At 50.2% G+C, this 17,894-nt stretch overlaps 2 protein-coding genes across 4 annotated transcripts; one reads left to right on the top strand and one right to left on the bottom strand.

Moving 5' to 3' along the window:
• Nucleotides 1-1,210: 1,210 nt before the first annotated feature.
• On the top strand, nucleotides 1,211-11,481 carry man2b1 (mannosidase, alpha, class 2B, member 1). Its single transcript, XM_027029428.3, has 23 exons — nucleotides 1,211-1,336; nucleotides 1,557-1,659; nucleotides 2,467-2,640; nucleotides 2,822-3,015; nucleotides 3,361-3,493; nucleotides 3,877-4,022; nucleotides 4,700-4,899; nucleotides 5,023-5,143; nucleotides 5,568-5,646; nucleotides 5,730-5,839; nucleotides 5,933-6,040; nucleotides 6,134-6,250; nucleotides 6,391-6,573; nucleotides 6,753-6,850; nucleotides 7,043-7,160; nucleotides 7,283-7,401; nucleotides 8,856-8,957; nucleotides 9,531-9,618; nucleotides 9,724-9,804; nucleotides 9,958-10,179; nucleotides 10,389-10,538; nucleotides 10,632-10,734; nucleotides 10,836-11,481. The coding sequence occupies exons 1-23, from the start codon at nucleotides 1,244-1,246 to the stop codon at nucleotides 10,943-10,945; spliced, it is 2,952 nt and encodes a 983-aa protein (XP_026885229.2). The 5' UTR covers nucleotides 1,211-1,243; the 3' UTR covers nucleotides 10,946-11,481.
• A 53-nt stretch (nucleotides 11,482-11,534) lies between these two features.
• On the bottom strand, nucleotides 11,535-17,504 carry trmt1 (tRNA methyltransferase 1). 3 transcript variants are annotated; one of them, XM_027029429.3, is made up of 16 exons: nucleotides 17,404-17,504; nucleotides 16,542-16,946; nucleotides 15,969-16,173; nucleotides 15,538-15,725; nucleotides 15,230-15,345; nucleotides 14,925-15,037; nucleotides 14,433-14,581; nucleotides 14,242-14,325; nucleotides 13,959-14,028; nucleotides 13,715-13,849; nucleotides 13,424-13,509; nucleotides 13,182-13,290; nucleotides 12,888-12,964; nucleotides 12,442-12,561; nucleotides 12,184-12,298; nucleotides 11,535-11,851 (listed from the first exon to the last, which is right to left on the bottom strand). In XM_027029429.3, exons 2-16 carry the CDS (start codon nucleotides 16,919-16,921, stop codon nucleotides 11,768-11,770), a joined length of 2,031 nt encoding a protein of 676 aa, XP_026885230.2. In that variant the 5' UTR covers nucleotides 16,922-16,946; nucleotides 17,404-17,504; the 3' UTR covers nucleotides 11,535-11,767. The 3 variants fall into 3 exon arrangements, with proteins under 3 accessions (XP_026885230.2, XP_035376768.1, XP_081562041.1); XM_035520875.2 differs by lacking the exons at nucleotides 15,969-16,173; nucleotides 16,542-16,946; nucleotides 17,404-17,504 and having other exon boundaries at nucleotides 15,230-15,395; nucleotides 15,538-15,674; XM_081705915.1 differs by lacking the exons at nucleotides 15,538-15,725; nucleotides 15,969-16,173; nucleotides 16,542-16,946; nucleotides 17,404-17,504 and having other exon boundaries at nucleotides 14,925-15,086.
• Between the last annotated feature and the right edge of the window lie 390 nt (nucleotides 17,505-17,894).

Consider the following 17,894-nt stretch of genomic DNA (forward strand, 5'->3'; position numbering starts at 1 on the left):
GGAATGTTCAATACCAAGACAGCAAAGCTCCCATGCATTGCCACATGACTAACAACGTCTACAAGACGGACAGACGTCATTCACAAACGTGTCGTACATTTAGGTGGATCCAGACTTAACACCAGTCCATCACAAGGTTTTGTTTTATTGTATCAAGATTATTGTGTGCATGAATTACTCCTTTTACTTTCATGGCCTAATCTATTATATCACTGCCACAACTAGTTTACTGATCGTTTTATAGGGTCTCACAGATTTGCCTTTGACTCTCTCTGTGTGCTGCTCTTTGGAGTGAAGAACAACAAGAATAAGCCTCAGCAGGTCAAAGGGAACTGAGGTGTGAAGTCACTGTAATGCCCAACTGAAATAAAAAACAAAACAAAACACCATTTTCAAACTGAAATCTGACCAAATGCTGCACTTGGCTCTAGTTTTAAGCCATCTACGCTCATGTTCTGGCTGAATATGTCTCCAAACATGAACATAAGCATATAATTAAGAAATTATATTATTCTATTCAGAAAATTTGTATACCCATTTTTCCTTCCATAGACATTATTGTCTGCAGGTAAACTCCCTTTGCTCATTACTGTTTTTCTCTACTGCTAAGACTGCACCATTTTCTCAAAACATATATATTCACACAGTTCTGTGACAGAAACATGCCAAAACCAAATTGTCTAGCATCTAAATCAGACTTTGTCCTCAGATGGAACCCACTGCCATTAAACAGACAACAGACTGTCATTCAACGCAGGCGGGATCAAGTCCAAACACAATTATAAAAGAGGAATAATGTGTTTTTGGAACAACCTCGATACAAGGTGAGCTTTTTAACATTAGGCAACTGCAGGTACAAAAAAAGGTTACAGCATTTAACTGTAACATACATCACCCCTTGGTTGATAAAACAGTACTGTAAATAAAGCACCCTGAGTTAAAGACCAGAGACAGATGTACTGTGTTGTAACCAACACATCTACTTAAAGTAGAAAACTGCACTTTATTTTGGTGTCTGGACATGTAATAAGGAAAGCACCTCCTGGTAGGTCTTATTCACCCCTGCAAGCATTTCAGTGTCCATCAGCTACAATCGTAGTTCTGAGCAATGTCATACTGTTGGGGATGCTTTGCTGAAATGCTCATTTTCGGTGTTGCGGGTGCGAGCGCAGGCAAACTCCCGCGCGCGCGTTCACGCGCGGTACAAAAGTTGGGCGTCGCGCGTCGTCCTCGCTTTGCAAAGATGGCGGTGCGCGCGGTGTTGTGCGTGCTCCTCGGTCTGCACTGCTCCGTCTTCTGCTCGCCCGTTCCGCGGGTTTCGGTGTGCGGCTACGAGGTGAGTGGGGCCTGAGTGTGTACGTGTGTAAAAGTGCGCTTTGTGTGTAAAAGCTCGGAAGCTGAAGCGCTGACCATTGCTGGACAAGCGCAATGAAACGTAACGCTTTACTTTCACTTCGTCCATTATAGGCTGTTATGATGAGCTCTGTCGTCTTGTTCATATCTGAGTTGCGTTTGCACGCCAATGCGTTTTCTGCGCTTTTGCGCTCTTTGCACAGTCATGTCCGGCGACGAAACCCAAGATGCTAAATGTTCATCTGGTCCCTCACACACACGACGATGTTGGCTGGCTGAAAACTGTGGACCAGTACTACTACGGAGGTCTGGAAACCGTCCAGCTTTTGTCGCAGACTCTATAACATTTACATTTACGCCGTTTAGCCGATGCTTTTATCAGTGGCAACTTTGGCACTGGTGGGGCATGAACCAGCAACCTTGTGATTACAAGTCTACCAATGCCTTTAAACAACCAAATAACGACTGTCAGAGAGAGAAGATCTCAGACTGCAGCCTGTTTTTTTTTTGTATACTGCTGAATTCGCTGTTGATTACTTCCTGAACATAGCGAGTGCATACAACACACAGACTGTTCATGTGAACCTAACAGGTTTCAGAACGTTTCTCAGCACGATTCTCCTGTTATTAGGCGTTGTGGATGAATGTTCTGAGTCTTTTATTCTCTCACTGTAATGTAGGCATTGCATTATCCTATTAGATCAATGGCCTGTTAGATCTGACCACATCGAAGGGGAGCTGTACCATCGTATATGTAACAGAGGTTTCTGTTTACTATGTGTAGGACACAGTCACTTTAAAAAGTTAATGAGTTGAGGGATGACGGCTACGTTGTCTAGCATGTGATGTATATTATATACAGGTGTGGGTGAAGATTAACTTGTCTCACTGCTTGCTTGACAGAAGGTTTTATTTGCCAGTGTGAGAGCTTAATGATTTTCCACAATACATGCTGTGCGTGAGACGATAAACTGCTCAATGTTGAATAAAAGCATCTGGTTTGATGTAGATATGCTGGTATAAGTCATGAGACGTTGTGCTCGAGATTTTAGCCAAGTGTAGCTCAGTGACGGAGTGCACTGAGACTAACTATCACGCGCATTACTGCTGCAGGCCGTAATGATATCCAACACGCGGGGGTGCAGTACATCCTGGACTCTGTGGTGGCAGCGTTGCAGAAGGATCCGGCACGCAGGTTCATCTACGTGGAGACAGCGTTCTTCTACCGCTGGTGGAAGCAGCAGAACCCGAGCACGCGACGCGTCGTCACCCAGCTGGTGGAGCAGGGTGAGTGTCAAACCCGGGAGTCCCGGGAGGTCGCCAGGGGTCAGGAGGTCACGGGGGTGGAAGACGGCTGCGTCAGACGCAACAGAGCGCAGTGACTCATCACAACTGTTCCTTAATCTTAACATCTGTTTGTTTTTCTTTGTTGTGCCACGCCCACCCACCCCCCACCCCCAAATCGCAGGGCGCCTGGAGTTCATCAACGGCGGCTGGTGCATGAGCGACGAGGCCACTACCCACTATAGCGCCGTGATCGACCAGATGACTCTGGGCCTGCGATTCCTCAACGACACCTTTGGCGAGTGTGGCCGGCCGCGCGTGGCCTGGCACATCGACCCGTTTGGCCACGCCCGCGAGCACGCCTCCTTGTTTGCCCAGGTGAACCTCAGCGGACCGTTCCCTGCACGGCCCGCCGTGACGCTCAACGTCTCCATATAATTGCTAAAGCAGTGGAATGACTCGGAAATGTTGTATAGCTCCGATGTACTGAGATACGGCATCTTGAACTCGGCTGTTCTTTCAGTAGGTATTTTTGCAATGGCTTGGCGTAAAACTACATGTTCTGTGTGTCTGGAGGTCACCCATGACAACTCATCATTCTGGAATTTAAAGTCTTCGTTCCTGTAAAAATACAATAGTAATGGCATATGGAAGTTCTTTCTGTGGTGTTGGGTGTTTTAGCGTGTGTTTGGAGTCTTGACAGGTGGTGTTGTGTGCTTTTAGATGGGCTTTGATGGGTTCTTCTTCGGCCGGTTGGACTACCAGGACAAGGCACGGAGGATGAAGGCAAGAGAGATGGAGATGGTGTGGAGGGCCAGTCAGAGTCTTAAGCCCCCTGCTGCTGACCTTTTTACAGGTACACACACGCGCACTGACCTTTTGATATTTCACTCTGTGAATAAATACTGCTTTGGGTTTGTTCCATTCAATCAGTCAGTGGCTCTGGTTAACATTTCTGACATCGTCATTGCTCAATACAAGGCAACAAACTGCAGCCTTGGCATATCCCAGCTCCCTTGTTTGTTTTTTGGAAGCTGGGGTCAGAGTGCAGGGTCAGCCACCCTGTGGCAACACGGCCAAGCCAGGAATCAATCCCACAATCTTCCAGTAGGCTACCCAATGAGCTGCACAATTTTTCCATGGCTTTTTCATTACTGTGAGTGTGTGTGCGCGCTCTGTATTGGAGTAGTTTTGAATATCCCCGTTAGCGCCCCCGTGTGGTTGTTCTGTGGTGTGCAGGTGTGCTCCCCAATGGCTACAACCCCCCGCCGGGATTCTGCTGGGACCAGTCCTGCTCTGACGCCCCGGTCCAGGATGACCCCGACCTCGATGACTACAACGTGGACATGCTAGTCGCTACGTTTCTAAACATCGCCAGTGCACAGGTTAGAGTTTTCTGCAGGCTTCTGTTTTCCACTCATTCGCTCGCTCTCAAACGCGCGCGCACACACACACACACACACACACAGAATAATATATACAGCTCCAGGAAAAAAAATGAGACCACTACAAAATGATCAGTTGACCTTGTTCTTATGAACCATAGTTTTTGAAATTTTCAAGATGGAAGCAACCTGACGCTCACTGTATCTCTCTGCCCGTAAACCTTCAATTGAACCCTTTCTTTTCCTCATTAAGAACCTTTTTCTTTTCAACTCTGGCATGGTCTGGAGCTGTATTTTGACTACACTTACTTTTTAGGTCCTAGCACTGCTTTTCCCAACCAGCTGATGCTATAACAGGAGAATAGTGATGACACCAGCAGTGGTTTTTTATACTGATGCTCGTTAGAACAGGATTTTGTTAAGGTGATCACCTATTCAGCATCTCATTACAATGAGGTGTGTCTGTCAGGGAATTCAACATGTAATTGTAAACAAATACTTGAAGGGAATGGCTGCTGTACACGTGGAGATGCTGACTTAAGAAAAAATCGGAGTGGTCTCTTTTCTTTTTTCCGGAGCTGTATGTATATATTGCTACGCTTACACAGATTTTTCGAATTTGATAACTCCTCTTGGAAGTCCATTAAAGCGCTTTACTTTGTGGTTTATGACCCCAGGCTCAAGTGTACAAGACCAACCACATCGTCATGACCATGGGCTCCGATTTCCAGTACGAGAACGCTAATCTTTGGTATAAGAACATGGACAAGCTCATCCGCTACGTTAACGCACAGCAGGCCAATGGCAGCGTCGTGAACGTGCTCTATTCTACCCCCTCCTGTTACCTGCAGGAACTACACCTGGCCAACCTCACCTGGTGAGCGTCTGCCGCGTGTGCTGCTGTGTCCTATGTGGACATGATGCGGCATGATTCGTTACACAGCTTATTAAAAAATAATGTGTTATTTGGACAAAAAAAAGGTTTTTTTTTCTCTCTCAGGCCTTTAAAAACAGATGACTTCTTCCCGTATGCTGACGATGCCCATGATTTCTGGACGGGCTACTTCACCAGCCGCCCAGCGCTGAAGCGCTACGAGAGGCTGAGTAACAGCTTACTGCAGGTACTGCGCGCACGCGCACACACACGCGCGCACACAGCCCCACGTATACCCCCACACCCTCTAACACAACACACACATCTCTGACACTGCCCACAGCCACACACACGACATGCTGTACGCAGGCCCACAGCACCCGACGCATGGCACACCGCACACTCACACCTAGCCAGTACTGGCTCAGTTAGGTGGCATAGACCATTTACCGTCCAACCCTCAGTGCCCAACACGGCTCCCGCTCCCGCACACACCTCTGATAGCTTCCAGTGACTCTATCGACACGGCTCACGCGGCTTCGTCACACCAAGCTTTGTTTGGACGGTTTGTGACGGTCTCCAAAACGACCAGTCTACCCTGTAGCTTTGTTGCACACAAACTCGCAATCCTGCTTCTGTTTCCAGATCAGTTCTTCTGTCTCTCTTCTCAGACCTGTAACCAGCTGGAGGTGCTGGGTGGAGCCAAGTCCAGGAGTGGCCCGTTTGGAGAAGGGCACAGCGACACCATGAGTAAGTTTTGTACTCGGACCCCCGTCACTGATCCAGCCTCCGCATTGGCTGCGGCGTGATTGACATGCTGTTTGACCACTCAGAGAGAGCAATGGCGGTGGCGCAACATCACGATGCAGTTTCTGGCACCGAGAGGCAGCACGTTGCCTACGACTACGCCAAGAGGCTGGCGACAGGCTGGGCCCACTGCCAGGTACCGCGGCTGTGTGGGCCGGCTTACGGGAGCGACCGTCAGCGCTGCTAGCTGGTGTGCTCACACCACTCTCCCATTGCCCACTCTCCTCAGGTGCTGGTCCGTAACTCTCTGGCTGTGCTCAGCGGTTCGGACGTCCCGCGGGTTTTCTGCGAGAACCTCAACATCAGTGTGTGTCCCCTCACTGAGGGCAGCAAGAAGGTACCCCACACGCACTCCTCATGGGATAAACATGTAAACTGAGGCCTTAAATTAAGCACCGACGTTAATGATCTTTGTCTGTCTCTTTCCCAGTTCTCTATGAACGTGTATAACCCCCTGGCTCGTGTGGTTACGTGGTCTGTTCGCCTGCCTGTCAACGGCACTTCATACAGCGTTACGGACTCGAATGGGAAAGAGATGGACAGTCAGGTTAGTGTGTGTGTGTGTGTGTGTGTGTGTGTGTGTGTGTGTGTGTGTGGTTTAGCACTCTGTCATTCACGAGCAGTAATGTACTATTAAAATATTTATTTGGAAATTACCTCTCTCTCTTCTCCTCATCCCCCCCTCAGGTGATACCTGTATCTAAGGCAACCCAAGACCTGCGCAGGGACAGGGGCTATGCTAAGTATGAGCTGGTGTTCGAGGTGCAGGCTCCGCCCATGGGCTACACCACCTACTCCGTCACCCTGCTGAAGGCTCATCCTGCCCGCGCCCCCACCACACCCAAAGCCCCCGCCTCCATGCAGAACAAGGTCAGAGCCAGCTCCCATGCAGAGGGCCCAGTAACCACCCCACAGCACAAAATAGTCCAGGGGTGGAGTGGCTTACGCAACACCCGCTGAGTGGGGGTGTGGGGCCAGGACTACAGGAAGTCTGAACGTGTCGCATGGAGACACCCGGCCTGAGGCTGTGTGTGCTCTCTCTGTTTTAGTACCTGAAGGTGACCTTCGACCCTGCCACGGGCCTTCTGAGTGGACTGACCAACCTGGAAACACAGCAGAGCATCCAGCTCACCCAAAACTTCTACTGGTGCGTTTTTTGGTGGATTTGCTTGCATGCGCACGCACACACACACACACACACACACACACACACACACACACACACACACAGACACAGTGTTTTAGCCAGTTCCACTGATCATTCCGGCAGCCAGCCTGTGTATTTTGTGTGTGTAGTGGAGGGTTCTTCATTTATTGCAAAGTGCCCTTTGTGTGGAAGGTACAACGCCAGCGGTGGTGACGCAGAGAGCAGGCAGGCATCAGGGGCATACATCTTCAGACCGAACTCCTCCACTCCCATCTCCATCAACCAGAACCCCAACATCTCCACTCTGCAGGTACGGATAACGCGCAGGAGCACTAGTGTGATGCTCAACTGTGTTTACATTCTGTCATAGCATACACACAAAGTAAATTGTGTGTAGTACATTTGAAAAACGTGTGTGTGTGTGTGTGTCAGAACTCTGTGGTGCAGGAGGTAAGGCAGCAGTTCAGTCCATGGGTGTCTCAAGTGGTGCGTCTGTACAATGGCAGCAGAGAGTTGGAATTGGAGTGGACTGTTGGACCTGTACCTGTAGCGTGAGTACACACACACACACACACACACACACTGTGGATTTCATTTATTTACTTATTTTTGTCCCTTTTACACTTAATTATACATGAATATTTATACATGCACATGGAGTATATTACTATATATGTGGCATTGTTCTGACACTTTACTGTTCAGTGTTATTTGGGTTATGGAGGTTTCTGGGTGGAAGACTTTAGTGTAAGGGTCTGGGGATGGGCGTTAATGCCGGGGTTTAGTGCGTCGGGATGGGCGTTAATGCCGGGGTTTAGTGCGCGGGGATGGGCGTTAATGCCGGGGTTTAGCACGCGGGGATGGGCGTTAATGCCGGGGTTTAGCGCGCGGGGATGGGCGCTAATGCCGGGGGTTTAGCGCGCGGGGATGGGCGCTAATGCCGGGGTTTAGTGCGCGGGGATGGGCGTTAATGCCAGGGGTTTAGTGCGCGGGGATGGGCGTTAATGCCGGGGTTTAGCGTGCGGGGATGGGCGTTAATGCCGGGGGTTTAGCGCGCGGGGATGGGCGCTAATGCCGGGGTTTAGCGCGCGGGGATGGGCGCTAATGCCGGGGTTTAGGGCGCGGGGATGGGCGTTAATGCCGGGGTTTAGCGCGCGGGGATGGGCGTTAATGCCGGGGTTTAGCGCGCGGGGATGGGCGTTAATGCCGGGGTTTAGCGCGCGGGGATGGGCGTTAATGCCGGGGTTTAGCGCGCGGGGATGGGCGTTAATGCCGGGGTTTAGCGTGCGGGGATGGGCGTTAATGCCGGGGTTTAGCGCGCGGGGATGGGCGTTAATGCCAGGGTTTAGTGCGCGGGGATGGGCGTTAATGCCAGGGGTTTAGTGCGCGGGGATGGGCGTTAATGCCAGGGGTTTAGTGCGCGGGGATGGGCGTTAATGCCGGGGTTTAGTGCGCGGGGATGGGCGTTAATGCCGGGGTTTAGGGCGCGGGGATGGGCGTTAATGCCGGGGTTTTAGCGCGCGGGGATGGGCGTTAATGCCGGGGTTTAGTGCGCGGGGATGGGCGTTAATGCCGGGGTTTAGGGCGCGGGGATGGGCGTTAATGCCGGGGTTTTAGCGCGCGGGGATGGGCGTTAATGCCGGGGTTTTAGCGCGCGGGGATGGGCGTTAATGCTGGGGTTTAGCGCGCGGGGATGGGCGCTAATGCCAGGGTTTAGCGCGCGGGGATGGGCGTTAATGCCGGGGTTTAGTGCGTCGGGATGGGCGTTAATGCCGGGGTTTAGCGTGCGGGGATGGGCGTTAATGCCGGAGTTTTAGCGCGTGGGGATGGGCGTTAATGCCGGGGTTTAGCGCGCGGGGATGGGCGCTAATGCCGGGGTTTAGCGCGCGGGGATGGGGGTTAATGCCGGGGTTTAGCGCGCGGGGATGGGCGCTAATGCCGGGGTTTAGTGTGCGGGGCTGAGGGCTGGGTGGTCATTCTGGTTTCTGCACTGCATCTCCTGCAGTGACGGTTTGGGGAAGGAGGTCATCACGCGACTGGACAGCAACATCAGCTCAGCTGGATACTTCTACACCGACTCCAACGGCAGGGAGGTCATGGAGAGACGGTGAGGAGACGGTGGGAGGGAGGAGGGAGACGGGAATGATGAGCAGTGAGGTCTGCTCTGCCCACTCACCTGAGCGCTCCACATTTAGGATCCCAGACTCCTAAAACACGGCTGTAATCGCAGTCATAGCCTTGACACGGTACTGAAATCCTACTCGTACTCAAGTTGCCGTGGTGAAGATTACCACAGCGGTAGGTTGGATTCACCTGTGTCCAAGGTGAAAGCCAATCAAAAGCGACATGTAAATGAGGCCACGCATATTAACAGCCTCCACCAGGTGACGGATGACTAACCCTAGCCGTAAGACCAGGACACGTACCGTAGGACAGGTTCACGTGGTGTCTTTAGCAGAGCGCCGTTCTATTATTAACTGCCAATGTGGTATGCAAATGAGCACAAAATGCGGTAGCACCAAATATCACAAAAGTGGTTAAATACGGGTTTCCATATTTATGAATGAGGAAAGGTATTACCATGGCGCAGTTTGTTGTTAACATCACATTAAGTCTGGTCACATTATATTTTATTAATTTGGTCGATTTGCATTTACAGCTGTCTATTTTGTCCAATCAGGAAAGATTACCGGCCCACCTGGGACTTGAAACAAACCGAGCCGATTGCGGGGAACTATTATCCAATCAACTCTCGTGCTTTCATAAAGGTTTGTAGCTCATGACCAATCAAAGCAGCCTTCGAATGAAACTGCTTTAAAGAGGAAGCATGGTTCCTCTGTCCACCTCACGTCTGAGCATGTGTTTGGCGTTAGGATGGGAGGAATCAGATGACGGTGGTGACGGACAGGTCACAGGGCGTCAGCAGCATCTATAACGGGTCACTGGAGATCATGGTGAGAGACCCTGTTATCAGCATGTGGGGCTTAAACACACACAGCACAGCAGAGTCAGGATTCAGAATGGATGCTTATCCATGCCACAGTGAGAGGTTTTCTCCAGCCGTGGAGCTGAAGTGATGCTTGTTTTTCACTCCCACCCCCCCTCAGCTACACAGGCGTCTGTTGCATGACGACGTGCGCGGGGTCGAGGAGCCTCTCTCCGAACCGGGCGAATTCGCCGATGGCCTCGTGGTCCGCGGGCGTCTGCTGGTGATGCTCACTCCGCCAGAGACTGCCGCCGACATGCACAGACCCCTCGCCCAGGGCATGGTGCTACAACCAATGCTGTCCTTCCAGGAGGGGGCGCTACCTCGCAACGCCAAGCTGGAGGTGAGCAAGTGCAGAGAGAGAGAGTGTGGATGGAAATGTCTTTAAAGGGCGCCTGAATAAATGCTAACGTTCGTAATGGTGGATGGAAACTAATCATGAATGGAGGCCACTGCTGGCAGCGTTCAGATGCAGCGTAGACCTGCCGATGGCCGGCGCTTGGCCGTTATTGGCTGGGGAGATTTCCGGAGGGTTCATCACGTCTCTCTCAGTTTTCAGGCCTGCAGGCTGCGCTGCCCCCTGCTGTTCACCTGCTGACAGTGTCTCAATGGAGCAATGACTCTGTCCTGCTCAGACTGGAGCACCAGTATGAGAGTTCAGAGAGCAAAACCTACTCGCTGCCGGTTACAGTGAACCTGCAGGTAACGTGCACACAAATTGCAAATGGGCGTGTGTGATTTGTTATTCATCTGTCCAGTTTATCCAACTATGACCTCTGCTGTTTGATCTTGCAGAAGTTGTTTTCCACCTTGGAGATAGTGGGGGTGTCGGAGATGAGTCTGGGAGCGAATCAGTGGAAGGAGGATATGAAGCGGCTGCAGTGGAAGCCCAGCACGGGTACAAACACACACGCCGCCAGACAGACCGCTGCTTTCCACAGACCGTGTACGTTTTGTATTTTAAATGTTTTTTTTTGGGGGGGGGGGGCTGTCTTCCAGGTGATGATATGAAACCAGTGGGAGGTGGCCTGGGAGACCCCACCCCCTGGGAAATCACTCTGCAGCCAATGGAGATTCGCACCTTCCTGCTGCGTGTGCAGCGTAGATAGCCAATCACTGTTCGCAAACTCGGCAACAGCCAGTGATGCAGCTGTACTGACCAAGCAGCAGGGGGGCAGGATGTGTTCATCATGGAATTGAGCTCATGACCTACTGGCTCAATCATGGACACTATACATTTTGCTTCTATAGAAACAGGAAGCTTTGTTTGCACATCAATGTTGTTTATACTTAATTCCACTTAATGTAATTTCTTCATTTATCAGCTGGACCCAATTTTCCCTTTGGGGTTTCAGGCCAAGGTGTCCTATGAAGAGGGGGGGGGGGGGAATAAATAAATAAACAAACAAACAGTGGGGTGTTTGTGTTGCTAATGCAACATCAGTCCTCCCCGGGGTCACTGTAGGACGTGACTAGGGCCATGTTTATGCCGACTGGTCTCAACTCTGAGTGAGATTGTGCAGATATATTTTGGTATGTGTTAGTATTTTGCCTTTGTTTGTTTATGAACAAGCAAGTGACTTTTTTTTTAAATTATCAAATGGCTTTACAAAAATGAGCAGCTCATTAAACACTTCTTGTGCTCTTTGCTGTGCATTTTTGTCCCACAACACATGGCTGGAAGCGAGGAGACAGACAGACAGGCACGCCGAGAGTTTATTAGTCGGGCAAAAATAAGACATGCGCGTAAAAGCAAATATCCCGCACCAACTCTCACCAACGACCGCATCCTGTTTAGCCGTGTCATTTAACATAGACCTAAACTAAAAAAAACACATCAATCTCTGTGACCCCACACAGGATTTCTGATTGGCCTAAAGGAATAAGGCTGAGGTGCATGTTTAACAAAAAATTATAGAAGAAAAATTAAGTCATCCTTCTGCTGCGTCTCCAGGGCTAGGTGACTTCTCAGGAGTGTGGGAGTAACAGCACTTCTCGCCGTAGGTGCAGGTACCCTGAAGGACGAATGAGAGCCCCGTCACTCAGAGTAGGTAGAAAGGTCCAGTATCCATCCTCTAGCCCACCTGGGCTCAGGGGGCTTGGTCTTGTGCTAGCACTTAAATATTACAACTAGGTCCATAAATTCGTCAACACTGACTGAATACCTTTACTTCCTGCAAATAAAAGCTTCAGAACAGGAATAAATAAGTAGATAACTTTGAAAATCCATTTTCCTAATAATTCATAAGACAAGCCCCACCCTCCCTGTAAGGGCTCTTCATTTGGCACTACTGGCCAGGCTTGTACTATGATGCTGAAGGGGACGTTAGCAGAACTGGCTGCGTACCTTCCGGAACTTTTTACAGGGGAAGCTCTTGAGCTGAGAGGAGTCGCTGATCTGGCACTTCCTCTTGCCCTGAAACTGTTTCCTTCTCTCTTCAAGCTCTGTGGATATGCCGCCCCTGTAACACACACACAGAGTTAGGAATGGGTCCAAGCAAATCCTCTCTGCTTTTAAGAACGTTGCAAAGAGCACAGACCACATTCAGGAGTTTTAAATAAGAGACCGGGGCCTTCCGAACGCAGACGGAGTGTGCGCACCCACCCTGCTTTGGCGCGGGCTTTGGGGCCCCAGTTGGCTTGAGGGTTCTCCTGGAAGCGCGTGAGGTGCCGTTTACGGGACTGCGGGTTGGCGTCCGCTCGGATGTCGAAACAGGCCTGCAGGCTGCAGCGAAGCACAGAGATTAGATGGCTCCTGGCTAAGGAAACTGCTTAGTTTAAGATCAGGCCACAGCTGCCTTCTTAGAATCACTTCTTGGAACAGTGAACTTGCAACTGAAAGTTCAAGAAAAGTGCTGCCTCACTCAAAATAAAGTGGGAGAAAGTTTTTTTTAAATCACTGTTGTATTTTATTTCAAAATGCTGAATAATCTCACAGCGGAGAGAAGTTTGAACAGAACTAGATGGATGAGACTCCTTTACTGGCCTTTATTCAGCACAATGACTTATTTAGTTGGTTCTGATCATGCACTGGGAGAGAGAGGAGCTTACACTGGTTCTGTGGAGAGGATCCGGTAAGATGGACTGGTCTCTGATAACTTCTCTCTCTTCACTGGGTTGTTCTTTTCCTGGAAGAGACAGAGGTGCATGCACACAGACGTTGAGTATCCGGCTCTGAACGTACCCAATGTCATGTCCTTTACGTTGGTAAATAACCACAAGAGCTGACTGAATACTGAGTGGTCAAAGATTCTCTCACACATACACACAATCATTTAGTCTGACTGTGAGCACACGCACATGGACACACTGCAGAGACATAGACATGCCTCACCCACAACTCACCCAGCAGCGCATGATGTCCCATAGCACCCCAGCGGGGGCATCGGTCTTCACAGCGTTTTTACAGGCATGAGACAGAGACACTCTGTAGCCAGCATGCAGCAGTGCAGACCTGTGATAGCACGTGGCCATGGACGATGACATCATCATCATCATCATCATCATCACCCCAACAGATCCACCATTCAGTACTTCAGACCAAGTCAAAGGCCATCAAATGGCGTAGTTTAAACGTAGTGTATGACCTGAACAACAGCATGGAGGGTGTATTACAGTGGAGTGTACTGCTCAGATGGTCCAAGGTAGAATACAGAGGAACATCTTCCAGCTCCTGCAAGAACAATAAAGTTAAACACTGAATCACTAAACATCTAACACCACTCTATGTATGGTTAAAAACCCACTGTTCTAATACTGCTCTAACCCTGGCTAACGTCCCACAATTCTAACACCGCTCTAACCGTGGTTAAAACACCCAGTATTCTAAGAAACACCGCTCTAACCGTGGTTAAACACCCATTCCTCTAAGCACCGACCTCAGTGATCATGCTGAGAATTCCTTCTATGCGCTTGGATGTCCCAAAGCGAGATGGGTTTCCTGAAACCGCTGCTAGGACTTTCTGAACAAATTCCATATTGTGGATGGGTTCTGCCCATATCGGACCTCCGAGCTGGTGAGACAGAGAGGGCAGGGCAGAGCCAATTACTACAAAAAAATATTTATACTGCTCTCAGTAATCAGTGTTCGCTGAAAGTGCGTTCGTAAAATTATGATCAGACCTGGTGTCTCTGACCACAGTGTTCACAGCTTACACCTACTGGAGGCCCTGTGGCAGCAGAGTACTTCATACTGAAACACACACACACACACACACACACACACACACACTTGTTCATGACAGCAGGTGGGTGGGTGTGTGCGTATATGTGTGTGTATATGTGTATGCGTGTATATATATATATATATATATATATATATATATATATATATGTATATATATATATATATATATGTGTGTGTGTGTGTGTGTGTGTGTGTGTGTGTGTGTGTGTAGTTGCTCACTGTTTGCCCTGGCACATGCTCTTGCCCATCCTCTGGAGGTGGAAGGCACCACAGCCCACACAGTTATACACCAGAGCCTGCTTACTGCCCCACACACACACACACACACACACACACACACACACACACATCAATATTAACAGCGGTGCACGCATTACCAATGGTGTGTAAAAAGTGTGTGTGTCCATTACCTGGCTGAGTTCTTAACTTTGGCCTGGCCGGTTCTGACTCTGACGAAGACACGGATGTAGAAGTCGACACTGACGCTCAGCAGCGGTTCCACGTAGCGCTGGTACACGTTCGCTCTCTCGTCCAGACTGTGCAGGATTATCCGCAGAGCCTGCACGGGGACCGGATCCATCCCATAAACCTCCACCACAAACTACCGCCCACACAGTCCATCAATTATACACTACCTCAGCCTACACCACCTAGACGCCAACACTAAACTATACACACACACACCTCTATCTGACTTACTATGAACTACCGTTTATACACACAAACCTGCTGTAAACCCAAACACCAACCACACAATGCTATAAACTACTAAGCCATTGTTTTTCGGTGACATTATTTGTTGTTTTCCGACAATAAGCACGTGCACCCACCTTCTGACACACACACACACACACACACACACAATGCATGAAGCTGCATGAGGAACTGAAGGCGTCTCTCACCATCTCATGGCAGTATTTTGATTTGATAGAGACGGAGCCGTATTTGCTGTAGCAGGTCTCGCCGTTGTTCCCTGCCATTACCGCCATGTCTGTGCACGTGACGCAGAGCAGCCCTGCCGACGGGGTCACACACACCGCACACCATCAGCCCAGAGTGCGTTACTGAGAGGACAAGACCTGGTGTTTGGCTGAAGGAAGCATACCATTCTATACCGATGCCTTAGGACGGTTCCAAACGGTGGGACCTCGGAGGAGGGGCTAAGAGAATGGAGGAGGAGCTATGGGCGTAGACTGGGATGACTCACCTCCCTCGCTGACGGCCTGAACAGCGGCATCCAGGAACGGGGAGGGGCTTCCGTATGGATCCAGGTCTATGACGTCATAGCGCTCATTCCTCCCTCTTGCCTCATACATCACCATGCTGAGGAAACACAGTTCCATTCGTGCGTCCAGTCTGGGTCACCTGAGATGCTATTTATGTTTTATAAGGACAGTTTTATAAGAATTCACGAGTCTAACCTAACAGTATGATGAGAAGAACAAAGCTATACGGTGGCATTAATTGATAACATGTCAATTAGAGGGAGGGAGAGAGAGAGAGAGAGAGACCAACCTGGCATCTCTCTGACTGGCCTGCACCAGGTGCGAGACACCGTTGTGCTGCGTGTTGCGAGCGATGAGGGCGACAGCTTTAGCTGAGCAATCATTCGCTGTGACACTTTTAAGTCCCGGCACCTCGAGAGCAAATCGGATGGAGCGCAGCCCTGAGGCAGCCAATCCCTCAAGCACTCGCAATCCTTCCTGGAGACAGGGGGAGAGGAGAGTACAGGAGAGAGAGACAGAGAGAGACAGAGAAGTCAAGAACTTTCTGACGAACACATCCAGCTCTAAATGAAACAGACACAGTCTCACACACCCTGAGGTTTGTCATTAGAAGATGGATACAGTGTCATTAGCAACTGGTAGAGAAACTCCACTTCCCATGTATTCCCACACCTCCACTGCGAGACACAGAATGTGCATAACAAAAGGAGCGGGGCTGACCTCACACCGCTCCCCGACCGAGGCGGTCCTAAGGCACGCCTCTTTCCGCTCCTCTTCCTCCTGCGGCACGGACGCTTCCTCGCCTTTTGTCCCGTTCTTTTCGTCAGACAGGCAAACCACGACTCGCTCCTTCTCGCCCGGCACGACGACACGTGCACCTCTCAGAGAGAGCGTCTCCCGAGCGAATTCCGTCAACACCGCGCATCTGCGTGAAGAAGCACATGCAGAGGGAGGGAAACCCCAACCAGGGCCCCATACACCATAACACCCGGGGGGGGGGGGTTAATATCCAACACACAAGACCAGTCTGACAAACTACAATATTCCTCCATTTCCTCAGTTACTCCAGTGTTGGGGGAAAAAACTCCCATAAGCATAATTCGCTGTGATATTGGATTCAGTTCTGGGGTCAGTTAAATCACAGTAACTCCCTCCTGTCCCGATGTCACAGGGAGTTCTGGGATCAGCAGTGAGTCAGCAAAGCCTCATACTGCTTATTGGATCTTTAACTAGGAGTTAAGCTAACAGACACTGGAAAAAAAGTGCAGCTTCATTGTGTTACCAGTGACTCACGTTAAATCTCTGTTGAACTCTTGCACAGGATTGTAGAACACTTCATTGGCACTTGGAAACCAAATGGATGCCTTGCCCTCCTTGACAACAGTCTCCCCTGGCAACAACCCCGGCACTGCTGCAGTGTCCTGGCTGGTTGCGGCTGCAGGGGCAGATGGCGAAACCTCCACGGGAGCCACGGCGGCTGCAGAACCGGTTCCCGGTCCGGTAACGACGCTCTGGAGATCTTGTGCCTTGTCGCCGGTGTCCATAGTCCTGAACTGCCTACGCAGGGCAAAGTGTCCTGGTTGGGGGAGGCCGAGGAGAGCAGCGCCTCGCCTCTTTCCCCCCGGTGCTGGCGGAGCACGTGAAACGCGGAGAGCTACGAGAAGCAGCCGCATAAAGCACGCGCCGCTCCGGTTGTACCTGTGAGGAAAGAGACACGCGGCGGCGGGTCCTTGCCGGTCAAACGTGACTTTGGAGGTGAACGCTCTCGCTCGAAAGCGTCATCGTTTCTTAAAGCAAGCGGTTCTGATCACGGAAACAGTAAACTGTAAACTGTTCAAACATTGTTCTGTTTGAAAGGAAACTTAACACGCAGCTGAGACCTACCAACAGGTGAGCTAATAACGGACGTATATTGACTATATAATAGTGGACATATATTGTTTGCATCAAACCCTTTCATACGAAGTTAGGCAGCTAAAGAGACGTCACCGATATCGTAACGAAATCCAACCCTGCTGGTGGAGCTCATTAACTAGCCAGCCAGCTAACAGGTCTTTGGCCCGCTAGCCAGCTTGGTAAGTTAACATCGGCTTATCCAAAAAGTCCACGGTATTCTCAAATATCCGGCTACCAGCATGAAAGCACATCCACTTACTGAGCTGGGACAGACGTGGGACCTCGCCTCTCCGGCGTGTGCGCTGCAGTGCGACCACGTGGTCGGAAGGCGCAGATGTTCGGCAACTACGGGAGCTCTCGAGGCACAAAATGCAGACCGCTCGCACATCGCGAACGCGCAGGCGCAGACGCTGTAAGGGCTAGAGGGTGGTGTAACGTAAGGACACGAATGCGCAGGCGCAGACGCTGTAGCGTCTAGAGGGTGGTGTAACGTAAGGACACGCAGGACAAAAGGGGACATTCACCGACTCGGGCTCACAGCAGAACACACGAAGGGACGTTTTTAAAGCGGATATGTGCTGTGTGTCTGATTAAAAGCTACGACAAATACAGTAGATCGTTTAACCAGTTTATTCGGAAAAGAACCAACTACATTTACGTGCTTAAGGAGTTTAACTGGGTTAATAAAATATATCTTGTGTAGGTTTTAAGGTGTATCTTCATGCCACGGTTTAGGCTTGACGTTTATTT

Source organism: Electrophorus electricus, chromosome 23 (genome assembly GCF_041902795.1).
Source record: "Electrophorus electricus isolate QZ-2024a chromosome 23, ASM4190279v1, whole genome shotgun sequence".
In the NCBI taxonomy this organism is placed as follows: Eukaryota; Metazoa; Chordata; class Actinopteri; order Gymnotiformes; family Gymnotidae; genus Electrophorus; species Electrophorus electricus.

Coding starts and splice junctions, on each gene's coding strand:
- man2b1 (XM_027029428.3), top strand. CDS start 1,244: ATGGCGGTGCGCGCGGTGTTGTGCGTGCTCCTCGGTCTGCACTGCTCC. Junction 4,023..4,699: donor TAAACATCGCCAGTGCACAG/GTTAGAGTTTTC, acceptor TTATGACCCCAG/GCTCAAGTGTACAAGACCAA. Junction 7,161..7,282: donor CCAACATCTCCACTCTGCAG/GTACGGATAACG, acceptor TGTGTGTGTCAG/AACTCTGTGGTGCAGGAGGT.
- trmt1 (XM_027029429.3), bottom strand. CDS start 16,921: ATGCGGCTGCTTCTCGTAGCTCTCCGCGTTTCACGTGCTCCGCCAGCA. Junction 15,726..15,968: donor CGGTCGGGGAGCGGTGTGAG/GTCAGCCCCGCT, acceptor CCCTGTCTCCAG/GAAGGATTGCGAGTGCTTGA. Junction 12,299..12,441: donor AAAGCCCGCGCCAAAGCAGG/GTGGGTGCGCAC, acceptor TGTGTGTTACAG/GGGCGGCATATCCACAGAGC.